The sequence below is a fragment of the Sturnus vulgaris genome, chromosome 1 (assembly GCF_052056855.1).
Source record: "Sturnus vulgaris isolate bStuVul1 chromosome 1, bStuVul1.hap1, whole genome shotgun sequence".
Classification (NCBI taxonomy): domain Eukaryota; kingdom Metazoa; phylum Chordata; class Aves; order Passeriformes; family Sturnidae; genus Sturnus; species Sturnus vulgaris.
In genome coordinates this window covers 49373831-49388559 of record NC_142243.1, presented here as the reverse complement: position 1 = coordinate 49388559, position 14729 = coordinate 49373831, and the positions used below count along the sequence as shown (strand labels likewise).

At 35.0% G+C, this 14729-nt stretch overlaps 2 protein-coding genes across 8 annotated transcripts in view; one reads left to right on the top strand and one right to left on the bottom strand.

Moving 5' to 3' along the window:
- The window catches only part of UBP1 (upstream binding protein 1), a 36085-nt gene that overhangs the window by 14737 nt on the left and 6619 nt on the right, over positions 1–14729 (top strand). For 2 of the 6 annotated variants that reach the window (XM_014887633.2, XM_088166640.1), the window contains 9 exons: positions 1591–1667; positions 3663–3768; positions 4367–4473; positions 5666–5818; positions 5990–6100; positions 6786–6893; positions 13504–13607; positions 14271–14325; positions 14498–14591. In XM_014887633.2, coding sequence (XP_014743119.1) covers positions 1591–1667; positions 3663–3768; positions 4367–4473; positions 5666–5818; positions 5990–6100; positions 6786–6893; positions 13504–13607; positions 14271–14325; positions 14498–14591 — 915 coding nt within the window. The remainder of the gene's footprint in view (positions 1–1590; positions 1668–3662; positions 3769–4366; positions 4474–5665; positions 5819–5989; positions 6101–6785; positions 6894–13503; positions 13608–14270; positions 14326–14497; positions 14592–14729) is intronic. The other 4 variants (XM_014887627.2, XM_088166635.1, XM_014887628.2 and 1 more) reach the window with 4 other exon arrangements.
- FBXL2 (F-box and leucine rich repeat protein 2) overlaps positions 10431–14729 on the bottom strand; it is a 72795-nt gene continuing 68496 nt past the window's right edge. For both annotated transcript variants that reach the window (XR_015804374.1, XR_015804375.1), the window contains one exon: positions 10431–11486. The gene's annotated coding sequence lies outside the window, so the exon portion shown is untranslated. The remainder of the gene's footprint in view (positions 11487–14729) is intronic.

Genomic DNA, 14729 nt, shown 5'->3' with positions numbered 1-14729 from the left:
GGGCAGTTACTGTCCATAGCCTGTGTCACCTTGTTCCTCTGATTCTCCAGAAAAGAGGAGAAAAAGTAGTGTATATAGGTCTCATGTAGGGATGACAAAAATCAGTGCTTTTCACACTTTTAGAGCAGCTACATGTCCAAAACTCCAAAATGGAATGTATCTGTTCTTCTGTCTTGAAAATGTCCAGAGCTGGTTTTACATTTTCAAGTCTCATTTTCTTTGATTTTCACCTTTATTAAATCTACTGTCTTAATACTATTTTGTACCTGTGAAAGGTTAGCCACACTTCTTGAAGAAACAATCAGAATTTTTTTTTCTTCACATACTTCCCTACCCCTCCAAAAAAAGTTGGAGAACAGAGAAATACTTGCGACAGTTTATTAACATTGCTAGATCTAAAAAATGCTGACTTTAAATAGACTTCAACTTACATATTTTAGCTGCATGAGTAGAATAACACTGGTAATTGAATGAATCACACTAACAGGAAAAGATTCCTCCTGTTAAATATAGGAGGAGAAATGATATATTATTTACTCAGCTGCATTTGGTGAGCATCTATTTCACATGGATTTATGTCATCCATGACTGTATCAATGTTCACATGCTGCTTGGGTAAAGACAGCCTGTACATGTGTAGAGAATATACATAAATATGCTTACTGTGTTCGGGCAAAAACATCCCCCTGAAATGGTCCTTAGCTGGACGTAACATCAGCCTGTGAAAAGTGAAAGGAGATGAAGAAATCATTTGCTCATTCACAAGTGTTATTGCCTTGTAGGGCAAGTCAGAATTTCTTTTATGTGCTATACACTGCATCATAAAGGTATCCTGAAGGGAAGAGCAGGTGATGATTTTACTGCATTTCATCTTAGTGAAGATGTTGAAATTTATTTTGTCCTATGTTTTAGTTAGGGAAATGTGATTTTGCAAATGAATATCTACTGCTCACTCTGGAAGGAAAAATGTCCTTGTAATTAAATAAATTGCTACAAGCTTTGCTTCTTTTGAAGCACAACAGTTCATCATATTCACTGGAAAGATAAGTTTGCTCATACTGTTGATATAAACCATAACTGTCTCTTTTAAAGGTCTATTTCTGAAATAATACAAAGCATAAAAATCATACAAAGGCAACAGGTGTATGGACAAAATTAAACATGGAGGAATAGTATTTATGTTTTGGAAGAAGTATAAAAACTCTGCAAGAGTTCGTTTTGGAGCACCAGTTAATGGTTCTCAGTACATTGCCATTCAGCAGTTTTTAAAAATAAAGGAATTCAGCCTTGAAATGTTTGGGTTTGTTTTTTTATTCAGAAAAAAATAGAGAAACAAGTACTTACACTTGACACAAAATTAAATAATTAAACTTTGAAAATATCTCTAGTTTTAAAGGGACCAAAAAGTGTCACTTTGTTTTGTTAATTTGCATGCTGTGAAGTGCACGTTGCTATCTGGATATCTCAAACTCAAGTTTCATCTACTGGTATTCTCATGTACTGTGCACCAAAAGCTAATCTAAATGCATTAAACATGAAATAGCCTTGTGCTCTTACTCTTTTATCTAGGCAATTTTTTTCTCTTTAAAGGTCAGTCCTATGAGATCCGGATGCTAGATAATCGGAAAGCTGGAGACATACCAGAGATAAATGGAAAACTGGTGAAGGTGAATTTAAGTTCACTAGATAGTGTTATTAACAAACCAGAGACTGTGTATTTTATGTTGTTTTAGATTTTTTTTTTCTGCTGTCACTAGGTGTTCATCAGAATATGTGAACCAGTGTCATTTACAAATAAAAATGTATTAATATAAGTACCCAATGGACACTTTTGTGCACTGAAGACCTATGTATTTATGCAAAACTTAAGATAGTTGAAAGTTAAGATAGATTTTGTATCCAGTGTCTGTAGGTTTTGTACCCAGTATCTTCTGAGCCATCACATTGTCCATTTCAAGTGATTAGGAGAGGCGAGAGGAAGGTAGAGGATCATTTAGATAGTGGAAATATTGTGAGCATGTTTAAAAAGTGTTACAGAAAACACATGGAGTCAACCTGTGGGTTTTGCAGCCATGGGATATTGGAGATACATGCATAGGAAAATGGATCTCTAATTTTGCTGTTTGTTGAGTAGTTTATTCCACAGCTGAGCCACTTTCCTCAGTTCCAGATTTGTCTCCTTGTACTTCAATGTTAGTAGAAAGTACTGTGGATCTGAAATATGAAAGTACTATATGAAGTATGAAAATGAGGTAAATTGAAAAAATTAACCCAATTTGGAGTACAGATGATTAAACGAACTGATGGAGGGGTTTGGATTTTTCTTCTAAGCTCCTGATGGTTATTGATTTTATTGAATTCTCAACAAAATCTTATTCAGTTATTAGGACAGAAGGGAAAAACTTCAATTAAAGTCACTCTGAAAGTGGTGCTGCTAAGTGCACCAGAACAGTGTGCCTGTGGGAGGCTGAATCCTTACCTGCCAGTTTTGGGCTGTGTAATATGTGAACTTCGGCTTGCTTGTATAATCCTATGCCTTGTTCTTATTTGTCTGTGGGATGCTTATTCTGAGATCACTTCAGGAAGAGTTAAGCATGAGCATAAAAGTGGGATTTGAGAGTTCTGTAATTAAACTTTTTACTACTGGCATGGTGACTTGCTGCAATAAGCATGTTATAAAATAAGAGTATTTTGCCCCCTTAAGTGGTATTTCCTTGTAGCTTTGGGGTTGTCTCTCTTCTGTAATTTTGTATGTGGGTGGTGAGTCATTTGGTAGGTACAATAGGGTAAAGCAATGTAAAAGTCTAGAATAAAGTCAGTTTTACCATAGCAAGGTTTGTAAGGCACTTCATTTAAAAGTTATTGGGTTTTGTGGACACTTTTAGCTGCTGTTAATACAAGGAAGACTAGAATAATGGAAAAAATATGCAAATCTGTCTACATTCTGTTTGTTGGGTAAAAATCACTGTGTACAGTATTTTTCCAGCCTGTGTGTAACAAGTTGCTTTATATGTACATTCATTTAGCAATACCAAAACTGCCCACAAAAATACGTATTATTAGGTAATTGCCTCTATCTGAAGGAAATTAATGTTGTTGTTGTTCTGGATGAATATTTCATCTAGAATAGTTGAGAAAGTTCAGAACTTTTAAATTCTATTAAGTAAAATAATAGATTTTTTGTAAATATCTTATAAGTACTAGGAACGGAATTTCCTGTTTTATTTCTTAAAAAATTCTACAGAAATTCCCAGAATTCCCAGTGAAAGAATGATCAAGTAATATTCACCACTTTTCATAATAAATGAAATCTTTGGTGTTTGCTTTCTAAAATAATTTGGTGTTGCCTACATAGTTTGATACTGCCAGTGCTGCCAGTGTTGCTTAGTTCACTGTATGTAATTCATAGTGATCTTTACAGTATCCAGTCAGATAAAATTCTCCCTTGCACTTTTACCACATTTTCAAGTATCTCCTGCTGCTCAGTTCTATTTCTGTGTTTTGGAATATTTTGGGATACTGATGCTTGCCAAATTTTTGCAGTAAATATGCATTTGTGTATTTGACACTGTGGCTATTTTGGAATGTTTTAGTAGTTTAGTTTGTTTTTAAAGGTGTAGTGACTCTGTGGCTCATCACAGGCTTGTTTTCTTCTCTGTTAGAGTATTATAAGAGTTGTATTCCATGACAGAAGGCTGCAGTACACAGAGCACCAGCAGCTAGAGGGTTGGAAGTGGAACCGCCCTGGGGACAGACTGCTCGACTTAGGTATAATTGTTTCTGTTTGTTGCCACTGTATGGAAATCAACTTCCAAATTTAAATTGATCACATTTATGTTGAGGCTGATGAAAAAGGACAGACCAGATTTCTGGATGCTGCTTTGTCATAGTGTGTGTGTTTTGAATATAAACATTCTTACGTCTTCCACATTCTTGTCAAACTTTTTAAGTGCTGTGAAAGTAAGATAGCAACTCTTCAGCTGTACACATTTAATAGTCTTTCTAATTTTGATTGCTGAGTTTGACGTGATTAGGACAACACAGACAGAAGTAACTTTCTCTGTTAGATTGTGAAAATGGTGCCAACATGATTTCTGTACTTTGTGTACTTTGATCATTTTTTGGTGCATAACCTCAGGGGTGGCAGCAGGGGAGGAGAATGAAAAAGCACCCAAAACCTTGAGTACTTTGTATGTTGAATCTACTAAGATTCTTTGTATCAGTCCTAAGAAACTGGTCAAGCCACCAAAGCCCACATTTTTCCATCCTACCTGGTGTATGCTGATGGTAACCTTATATTACAATTTATTTATAGTGTTTACTTGCTGTATTAATGTTCTGAAATATATGCTACTTATTTTAATAGATATTCCGATGTCTGTTGGTGTCATTGATATCAAGACAAATCCAAGCCAGCTCAACGCAGTTGAATTTTTATGGGATCCAGCAAAATGTACATCTGCTTTTATTCAGGTTTGAAACTTTATTTGACTGGATGTGTGTGTTTGGTGCCTTTCAGGTCACAAACAGCAGTATACTTGAACTACAAAGCTTCTTGGTTTATTATTTGTGGAATGGCCGTTAAATCCCATCTTGGTGAAAAAACACGGGTTCATAGGTCTGTTGGAGTCCCTTGTAAGGTTTTTCTATTTAATTTGGTTTATAGAAAAATTTAAATAAAAAGCCTTTAAATAGCTCTGTGAAGAAAGCTGTCATAGTTAAAATATTTAGTTGTATGCTGTGTAAGAATTAACATACATTCCTCTCAGTAACTCTTACTACTACTTTCAGCAGAAGCTTGGTTTAAGGATTCAAAATTAAAAGTATTGTCCTTCAAGAAAAAGGTTTTAAATCACTCAAAGCTGTTTCTTACTATGTCAGTAGGCTTCCTTGTAGGAATTCTATTATTTGTGTATTTGATATTCAGGGCAACTGAGCATGCTTTCTTTGGAAATTTAGATGGAATGTTCATATTCACATTACTTACTTTTGTCTCAGGTCTGATTTTATTATGAAAAAGTATAGCTGTGAAGTTTCAGGTAGCAACATTTCTTACTCTGGCTGTCAAAATAGGTTAAATGCTATATTGTTGGTAAATTAAATTTGATCTAGTACAATAAAAGATGCTTTTCTTAGTAAGAGTTACATGATTGCTAAAATGTAGTCTTCTTGAAGAACTGTGAGATAAATTGCAGAATAGTTTTGTTTATGCATTTCCTTAGAAGAAATTGTAACAGATTGAAAATGTAACTAATATTATGCCAGTATAGTTCAGTTATTCGAAAGACTTAATTAAAATTCCATAAGGAAGCAAAAAAAATTGGGAGAACTGTCCAGTGAGATTGTTCATAATTCCTTCTATTGCACTGATTTTCTCATTAGATACCCTTAAGGGGTTTTTATAGCTTATAAATAGTGTTCATTCTCATGTAGCAGCTGAAGCAGTTACACTGATTAAAAGGTCTGTAGACTTTTAAAGGAGTTGGACATATTTGAAAATACTCTGAGATGAGGGTGCATGAGATGAAAAACTCTTCCAGTCAGCGACTTTTTATAGCTTTGCTATATTTTTTACAAGAAATTGTCAATGTAGGTAACATATACTAAAGTTCATGTCTGAAATGCTTCTGAGGGTCCTTTTTGTTTGGTCATTGTTTTTTTTCAGGTACATTGTATCAGCACTGAATTTACCCCTCGTAAACACGGAGGAGAGAAAGGAGTTCCTTTTAGGATTCAAGTTGACACTTTTAAACAGACTGAAAATGGAGAATATACAGATCATCTGCATTCAGCCAGTTGTCAAATCAAAGTTTTTAAGGTAACATTAGAAAACAGATCCTTAAAACTTAGATCCTTAAGTCTCTAAGTTCTCATAAAGATATAGGAAATTGTTACATTACTGCTTGTAGTGGTTCATGTCTGAGATCAGATTTCAGTTATAAAATAATTTTCAACTTGTGTTCGTGTTCACGTAACTGTTCATTTTTAGCCCAAGGGAGCAGACAGAAAACAGAAAACAGACAGAGAAAAGATGGAAAAGCGAACTGCACATGAAAAAGAGAAGTATCAGCCTTCATATGACACCACAGTTCTTACAGAGGTAACAAAATAAAATTGCATCTGCTGACTGAGGAGAATTATACATAGATACAACACATTACTTAGCTTCAGTCTTGGAACGGTTTGGGAAGAATTAGTTCTGCATAGAGATAAACATTTATTTTCTGGACAAACTTGTCAAGCAAGCAGCGACGTCCAATTTTAAGATTTTGTTTAGTAAACTTGGATTTAGATACTCATTAGATGCTGTATTAAAACACACTTTAGAGTGAACACTGACTAACTGTACTGAACCCTTGAGCAAGACTTTTGATACATATTTCAAAATCTTGAAAAACTGAAAACCAAAAAAACCAAAAAAACCCCCAAAACAACAACAAAAAAAAAAAAAAAACCCAAAACAAAACAAAAACAAAAAAAAACAAAAAACAAACAAAAACCCAAACAAACAAAAAAAAACCAAAAAAAAACCCCAAAAAACAAAACAAACAAACAAACAAAAAAAAACCAGGGGGGACTGTTAACATTTATTTGCCAAATTTGAGCTTCAACGTTTTCAGAGATTACTGAATTTATGGCCAGAGCCTCAATTAGGTTTTTTTAATTTAAACATCAGTGAGTTCTATGCAGTTTTCTAAATATTTCAGAAGTTTTTAAAAGGTTTTTAGATCTTTCCTCACTTTATAATGAAAAGAAATTGATCCACATCTTTGGTGTTTGTCCAGATGAGGCTTGAGCCTATAATTGAAGATGCAGTTGAACATGAGCAGAAAAAGTCCAGCAAGCGGACTTTGCCAGCAGACTACGGTGATTCTCTGGCAAAGCGAGGCAGTGTAAGGGACTTCTGCTTACCTTTTGATTATGCAAGATACCTTGTGCAGTGTTAGATATAGGAGAAACTTCTGTTATATAAAATAAAAGTGCTTTGATTGCTCTGTCTTAATTTTATTCACTTCTGAGTATCCCAATTACTCCATGTTTATTTTCAGCAAAGGAATCCTTCCTAAATCTAACACTTAAACTGTTGCAGAGGGACTGTGTAACTTGAGTCGAGCTTTCAGTTTATATGACTTTAAATGAAATAGCACTTTGCTTTGCTATACATGTATAATTAGTGGAAATAAGAACAGTGATATTTAGTGGTTTGTTCCTATTTGTACTTATATTCAGTAGAAGTTTTCATGTACATCAGTATTTTTAAAAAGCCATGTAATGTTGCAAATGATTGTTAGTCACTTTTCCTTTAGCCATCTACATACTGTGCTCCAAGCAGGTTTAATGCAGTTCAGAAGAGTCAGCTCATCTTCATAATCTGTGTTATGTTAACCCTATCTGTGCATCTCAGAGGGAATCTGACATATATCCTGTGCCCTCCCTGACATATGTCCCATGCAGTCATCCTGCCAAGGGTTAGCATTTTAGATTTCTTAAATGCTGTTCCTTAAGGAGGAACAATTCCACATCTTTCATTTGGCAAGTTTAAATGTCAATTAATAGCATGACTGTGGAAGGCCATAATTTGACTGTTCTTTGAACAGGCATACTGTGCTGAAGCTCTTTCCCAGCAGTGCTTAAGCAATGACTCTCTGACTTCTGTCCCTCACAAATATGAACTGAATCATGCCTGATCTGTGAAAGTGATATATAAGGTTTTATATTTAGGTTATAAAATACTTCAGTGTATGCCTCTTGTTGTTTATAAACCGTGTAACTGGGTGAGAAGGAACAAGCAATATTAGTCAGATGGGTTCTTTAGAAGATATTTGGATTTTTTGTTTTGTGCACCCAAAACTATTGTATGCACTGAGCTGTCTGAATTTACCTTCTACTGTTCTTGGCTGTTGGCTTTTCGGGTTTTGTTCTTTCTTTTAAGGTGCATCTTTATGATTCTTTGGCAGTGAATTGTTTTGTTTCACTTGTTCCAGCTGGCTCTTGGGGAGAGGCAGGAGAAAAGAGACTTTTATCACTTTTGCTTACAAAGCATCTTTTGAAGCTTGTCCTTGGAGGGATTTCTGTGTTTTTCTATTCTCCTGCTGTTACAAGTATTTCATTGAATCATTGTTGTTTATAGGAAGAATAATAGAGAAAAATAATTTTAAACAGATAAGGCAAAGCCATTGTCAAGAGTAGGACAAACCATAGCTAAATCATACCTAGAGGCTGTCTAACCTTTCCTTAGCAATCTCTTGGAATACTAAGCTTCTATGAATTATCTTAATTCTACAAGACCTTAATTTTAGTGAAGAGGAGCTTAGGACAGTATTGACTTCTGATGTCTTTCCCAAAGCACACAAAGGATAATGACCCACAGCCTATTTTGAATAGCAGTTATGTACAGCTTTCCAGTTCTCTTAATCATGCAGCCCACTATTCCTATTTCTCATTTGCCTGTAATAAAATGCTGTCTTGAGATAATTTGGTCAGTTAGTTGAGACCATTCTGAATTTTATCCACACTGGATGAAATCTTTTCAGCCTTGCTACCTTGGTATTGTTTGCAGATTTCAATACATGGTATTTCCATCATTAAAATGAGTTTTATCATTCGCAAAGTTAGAATCATCAAGCCCATAAAAAATACCAAGAAACACTATTTTTTCTGTATTTGTAGTAAAGCCTTGGTTATTGTTATGCACTTGGTACTGGTTTTAGCTATAGAAGCTGAATGTAAAACTTGTTGCTTGATGTAGAAAAGGAGTATCTGATCTACATCTTGAAGGCCAATTTATTGACCTTTTTCTCTTGTCATCAGACAGGCTTATTTTTGTGGTGCCTGTAAATATGGACAAGGATGATAAATGTTTCTACTTAAAGCAGTTCTGTCCTTGCAAATTCATTTTCTCAATTGTGGCCATCAGAAGCTTTGGCTATTTCCAGAATTCTCGCAGACATGCAGATCAAATGTTCCATAAGTGCAGTACTGTTGTCACAGAGCTGCTGAGACACAAAAAGTGAAGACCTGTTTCCCTGCGTTTAAGTATGAGATGGACACTCTTTCACGTGTTTCGTGTTTCTATATGATGGATCTTTTTGCTCACGTCCTGTAGGAATTGTAGCTCTATTACAGAAAAAAACAAACTAGAATTGTTTTGAATATACGTATTTTTACTAGATGCAGACAAGACTGCTGACTCTTGCTTAATCGGTGCTATTTACTAGTTGTCCAGAAATAATACTGTTACCTTTTCTTGAATTCCAGAAATTATTGTTGATCCAGTCTATAATTCTCTTCGTTTTTAAAGCTGTGAATTCTTAACTTCCTGCTACACCTAACCTTACCTTTCATTAACTTGCTTTTTGCATCTCATTTTGTATGTTGGCTTTTTTAATTTTACACCTCCAAAATTCTGCTGTTCTATTTGTTACATATTACAATATTTTTTTTTATTTTTTCCTTCCTATATGATTTCCACCTCAGTCACAATTGCATTTGGACAGATTGGTTTCTTACTATGCTTCCTTCAGAAAACATTGAATTTAATATGTTTTCTTTTCAATTTAATTCATATAGCTTGCTAGCATGTAAGGAATTTGGTGAAGCTTCCTTTCTGAATAATTGCTCTGCTCTGCCCTTCTGTCCTTTCAGAGAATCAGAAGAGTTTTTTTCCAACTTCCATCTTTCCGTTATCACTTATTTTCATAAGAATGCCATTTAGATAAGCTTTTCCATTACTTCTCTGAATTCACTTGATGTATCAAAATTCAGTGCATTCACTGCAGTTTCTGCAGTGTTTATCTCAGTGTTGTCCAAACACACACAACACAGTTGAACTGCTCTTTAGACTCTTCACGCTATGGAGTATTAATTTTTTCTGTAGATATAAAAAGCTACAAATCTAACCTTGCCTTCTGGACCTCAGGTGGATGTTTACGTACCTGTGACCTTCATTCAGGGGCCACTTTATGAAGGAGGCACTTTTCCTCTCTCTTCGTATATAAAAGTTAGTTCTTATCTAATGAAAAAGGGGAAAAAAACCCCACTGGTTTCTTTCCCCTGCTTTGAATTTGTTAAACCGGGAAAATTTGTGTTGTGGTAGTTGGGCCTTTGCACTTTTTTTCTTTCTGCAGTCTTTTTGTTGATTTTTATAGTACTGTGTTTTATGTGTCATAAGCTTGAATATATAAACTACAAATTGATTAAACTCAGTCAAATGGTCATTTTTTCCAGATAGAGCTGATTATAGAGCACATGAAAGTTTAAAGACTTCCAGTATAGACCTTGAAATAAATTGGAATGTCAAGTTGTAGACATGAAAGATAGAAGAAGCTCCATGCTGTGTATAAGATAATTGATGCTTTATTCTCTATGGAGCTGGTATGTGCCCAAGTATATATCAAGTCTGAATTGGAGAACAAATGAGACTTACTATATTTTGGTATTTGTATTTTGCTTTCATGTTTATTTGGTCTTTGAATATATTATGTAGTTCTTTGCCAAGATTCAGCTTTACTCTCTTGTAAGGCACGAGTTTGGGCAGATTCCAGTATATTAAAGGTAGGATGGGATATTACATTAAACCATGGCTTAGAACATTCCTAACTGCAGAGGAATTGCAAAATCTCAAGTTATTCTAAGTTTAAATGCTGTATATCCTAAATCTGATAAATCATACATAGAAAGATCTCTTATATTTCTTTTTAATTCAGTAAAACTTCATTCATGGCCATTACAGAAGGCTGTTAAAAATCTGAAACCAAATGAGTTTTCTCCTTCTGAATTAATCCACACTTGGAAATACTTGGAAATAATTTCTGGAATATAGTAGTATCAGTAGTATTGTATCAGTGTGCTAGTTATGGAGGGCATAGTCTTGAGACCTCAAAAACATTATCTTGGTGAATTCATCTGTATATATGAATTGTTTATTACAGGTGAAGATATAATACCAATCTTCTTTCTGGCCTGTGATGGCTCTTTACAGAGTTGAATGCTTCCTTGTGACAGGGTGACATTTTTCTCCTAGGTTTGTCTCTCTCTACTGGTCAGGGACCTCTGTATTAGTATCATTTGCTTCCTGAGTGTCCTTTGGTTTTGGCTTAGGAATATAAGAAATACCGTGATTGATCAGTCCACAAGGATGAAGTCCAGTGTTCTGTCCTTGACAGTGATAATGGCAGGTGCTTTTTCAGGGAAGCAGTGCCACTTTTTGTGATCCATTCCCCTTGTACCCCTCATCCCCCTCAATCCAGAATCATTATGCAGTGTGTTAGAAACGAAAACACATCTTTGCTTAGTTTTTGTAGTGTTAATGGATTTGGTGGCCAGGCATTTGCTTAATCCAGTTTGGGAAGTGCAGGACATTTGTGCATGAGAGTGATTCCAAAAGCATAATCAGCTCAGGTTAATTGCTGGAAGACTTTCTTGTTCCTTGAGCCTTTCAGAATTAAGTATCTTTGTGCTCAAATACTCATTTTTCCCTCTCCAACCTGTAAGACAGAAACAAGGAGAACAGAGGCAATAGATGTGTTGCGGTAGTATTACAATTACTGTTTATTTTTTCTTTTTAACCAGCCTGTTGAGTCTCAATGGATAGTTAGTGGTGTTTTTGCTGGAATAGAAGACAAGGCAGGAAATCAAGTTTATAGGAGAAGAAAGGCTACTTGCTTTGGGTTGGGATTTTATTTTTCTGAATACTTCAAATGTGCTTCTTCCTGGATTTAAATCCAGAGCTTTGTTGTGAAGAACTTCAGCTGAGTTTGAAGGACAGAAACTACCAACTGCAGTAATTACCTTGGGAATGGCTCAAAAGGTGTTCACTGGCACCAGTGCATTCTTCTCTACCCCTGAATTTAAATATATGGTGGCTAGAATCTTGTATGGGAACAGTGGCTAAGGATGTGAAACTTGCATCTGTGTGTCTGTATAAACATCTTGGATTAAAATATAGGAAGAGAATGTCACAAAATTAAAGAATTTTAATTGCACTTTCAAAGTATTTCAGGAGAACAAAGTTAATGTTACTGTGTAGAGCTTTTATTTTAAAATTGCAGCTTTGGATCTCATATTTAGGGAATGAAGGCTGCTTGTACCTGATGTAACATCTTTGAGATTAACATTAAATGAGCTTGAGAAGAGAGACAACAGATGGGAATATAAAGATTTGGAGGAGCAATGTGTCATCCTACCAGGTCATAGAAGAGCATGCTCTGTGTGGGGGCACTGTTTGTAGCCCGAAGGGTGGCTTTGACCACATCATCAAAGACTGTGGACATGGTGGCTAATAAAAATGCTGGTTTGAGTCAAGGCTCGGACAGAGTTCCTCATTTTTAAGGTATCTGCATGCAAGACAAATTTATTTTAATTCCATGTGCCATGATGGGGAACTTGCCATCTTGTACTGACAAGTGAAGACTGGGGTCCAGCACAGAAATGTTGCTAACTCTCTTATAGAAGGTGGCAGCTGGTGTTGCCCTTATTTACTGTTTCTTCCTGATAGAGGAAGGATTTTTCAATGCAAAATTGTTGAAACAAAGTTTCCGTTGGTATTAAGTCGTAGTTATTCCCCTCCAGCCTGTTCTACAAGGCTGTGGTATGAATCTGGAAATTTCTTACAAGGTATTTAGCTGGTACATGATAAGTATATCAGGAATGTTTGTTGTCTTAACAGGCATGGTCTTAGCTTACCCGATCTTGGGCTGCTTGCTTGTTATAATCATGGCTTTGAGCCTATCAAAATTTGTTTCATTTTTGTTTTTCTTTAAAATACTGGATTTTTAGTACTGTTGGAAGGACTAAAAGGTAGCCTTGTTTCAAAAAGCTTTATAATGATTTTTAAAAATACCCCAAAAAGTCTGACAAAATTGGACAGCTGTCTTATCATATATTTATGATGACTTAAGCTTGTTTAAAAAACTCCAGTTTACCAAGCAGTTCAAAATGAGTCCATATAAGTAAATGTAATTTTAGTCCTGCAGTAAATTATTAAAAATATTGAATTCACAAAATTTCCACTGAAAATTGTGGATAAATTTAATGTCTCTGCCCTGAGAGCAATAAAAACAAACAAAGTGCAATCTAGCTTCATAGCTTTACTTACTATTACAGAACACTTTTTTCGTGTAATTATCCCTGCAGTTTAAACAGCCCTTTCATCTTGTGCAGGATAAAAGACATTTTTTCCAGCAGGTGGCTGGCGGTTCGTTTGTTTTGGCTTAAACTAAATAATCTGTACCGATTTTTTTTGTCACTTTCACCAATAATGCCTTCATTTTTTTTAAAGAGAAGACAGTATAAATAGAAGTCTTCGTAAAAGAACAAGATAAAAAAGAGCCGATTTTTACCTGGAATACCTGCACGTAATGTGTGGAATAGAGGGAGTCTTTATTTGAAAGAGCAAATCAGAATATTCTGTGCATAATCCCCTGGTTTTAAATAACAGAAATGTGCATCAGAGTAAAAAAGGCATTGTCAAGAGAAACTTAAGTTTTAATTCTTCATTTTCAGTGCTCACCATGGCCTGATACTCCTACAACGTTTGTAAACAACAGTCCTACTCCTGCTCCAACTTTCACCTCTGCTCAGCATAACACCTACAGTGTTCCAGACAGGTAGGTTTCTATTCTGTATCCCCTTAAAGGCAACATTTTAATCACACCTATTCAAAATGTTTTCTGAGTAAATTCAACTGTTTTGTTTCCACTGCGGAATTGAGATATTGCTTTGACCTATATGTTCATTTTAGAGTATGACATTTGTATCACATGGTTCAGTTAGGTAACTACTTCTGCCTCACCATCTTTCTTTCTTACTATATATTTTTTAAAACAACTTTGTGTCCTTTGTCATATAGCAAGTCCTTTACCTTTTCACTATGATAATTTAGTCCTTGTCTATGGAAACTATTTTTAGCTTCTTTCAGTAAGATTAGTCTTCATTTCTATCATACACAGTCAGTATAATTTGCAAGAAAAAAACCCAACAAGTATCTTCAAAAGCTTTTCAACAAAAATTGCACTGGTGAAAACATTTTATATTGAGGCATTAATTAAACTACTGTAACCAAATGTGCACTTCATCCAAAAATTGACAGTGGTGTGGGCTGATCCATATACTCTGGTATTGTCTTTCTCCTAAGTTTAACAAGTTGCAGTCTTTTAATTTCAACTGTGATATTTATTGTTCTGAAATTTTCAAGTTTAATTTTCAATAGTATTTAAATATTTTGGTTTACAGAATTCTAGTAATACTTGGTTTTGTTTTTTAATATGTAGCAATTCTTCTTCCCCAAATCATCAAGGAGATGGAACCTCTCAAGGGTCAGGAGATGTGAGTGCTTTCTGTTATCGATCATAAGTTTATTTGTATAGCTGTGTCAGAATATCTGATTTGCACTTGATGTTAATAGGTCCTAAGAAAGTGTTGAACTGAGGGAGATTTTTTTAAAATTGCTTGGGTTTTTTAGTATCCAAACTACCATATCCAATCTCATTTCTTACAGCAGCTTCATCCTTCAGCCACAATCCAAGAAACTCAGCAATGGTTGCTCAAGAACAGGTTCTCTGCCTATACAAGGCTTTTTTCAAATTTCTCAGGTATCTATAGTTTACTTTTGTATGTCTTTGTTACTGAGCAGGTTCTGTGTGGGAAAAGAGTTCTCTAAGAACATTATGGTATACATATTTATGCATATTTATTTACTAATTTGCTGTAAGAGCTTTGTTAAAGAGCAG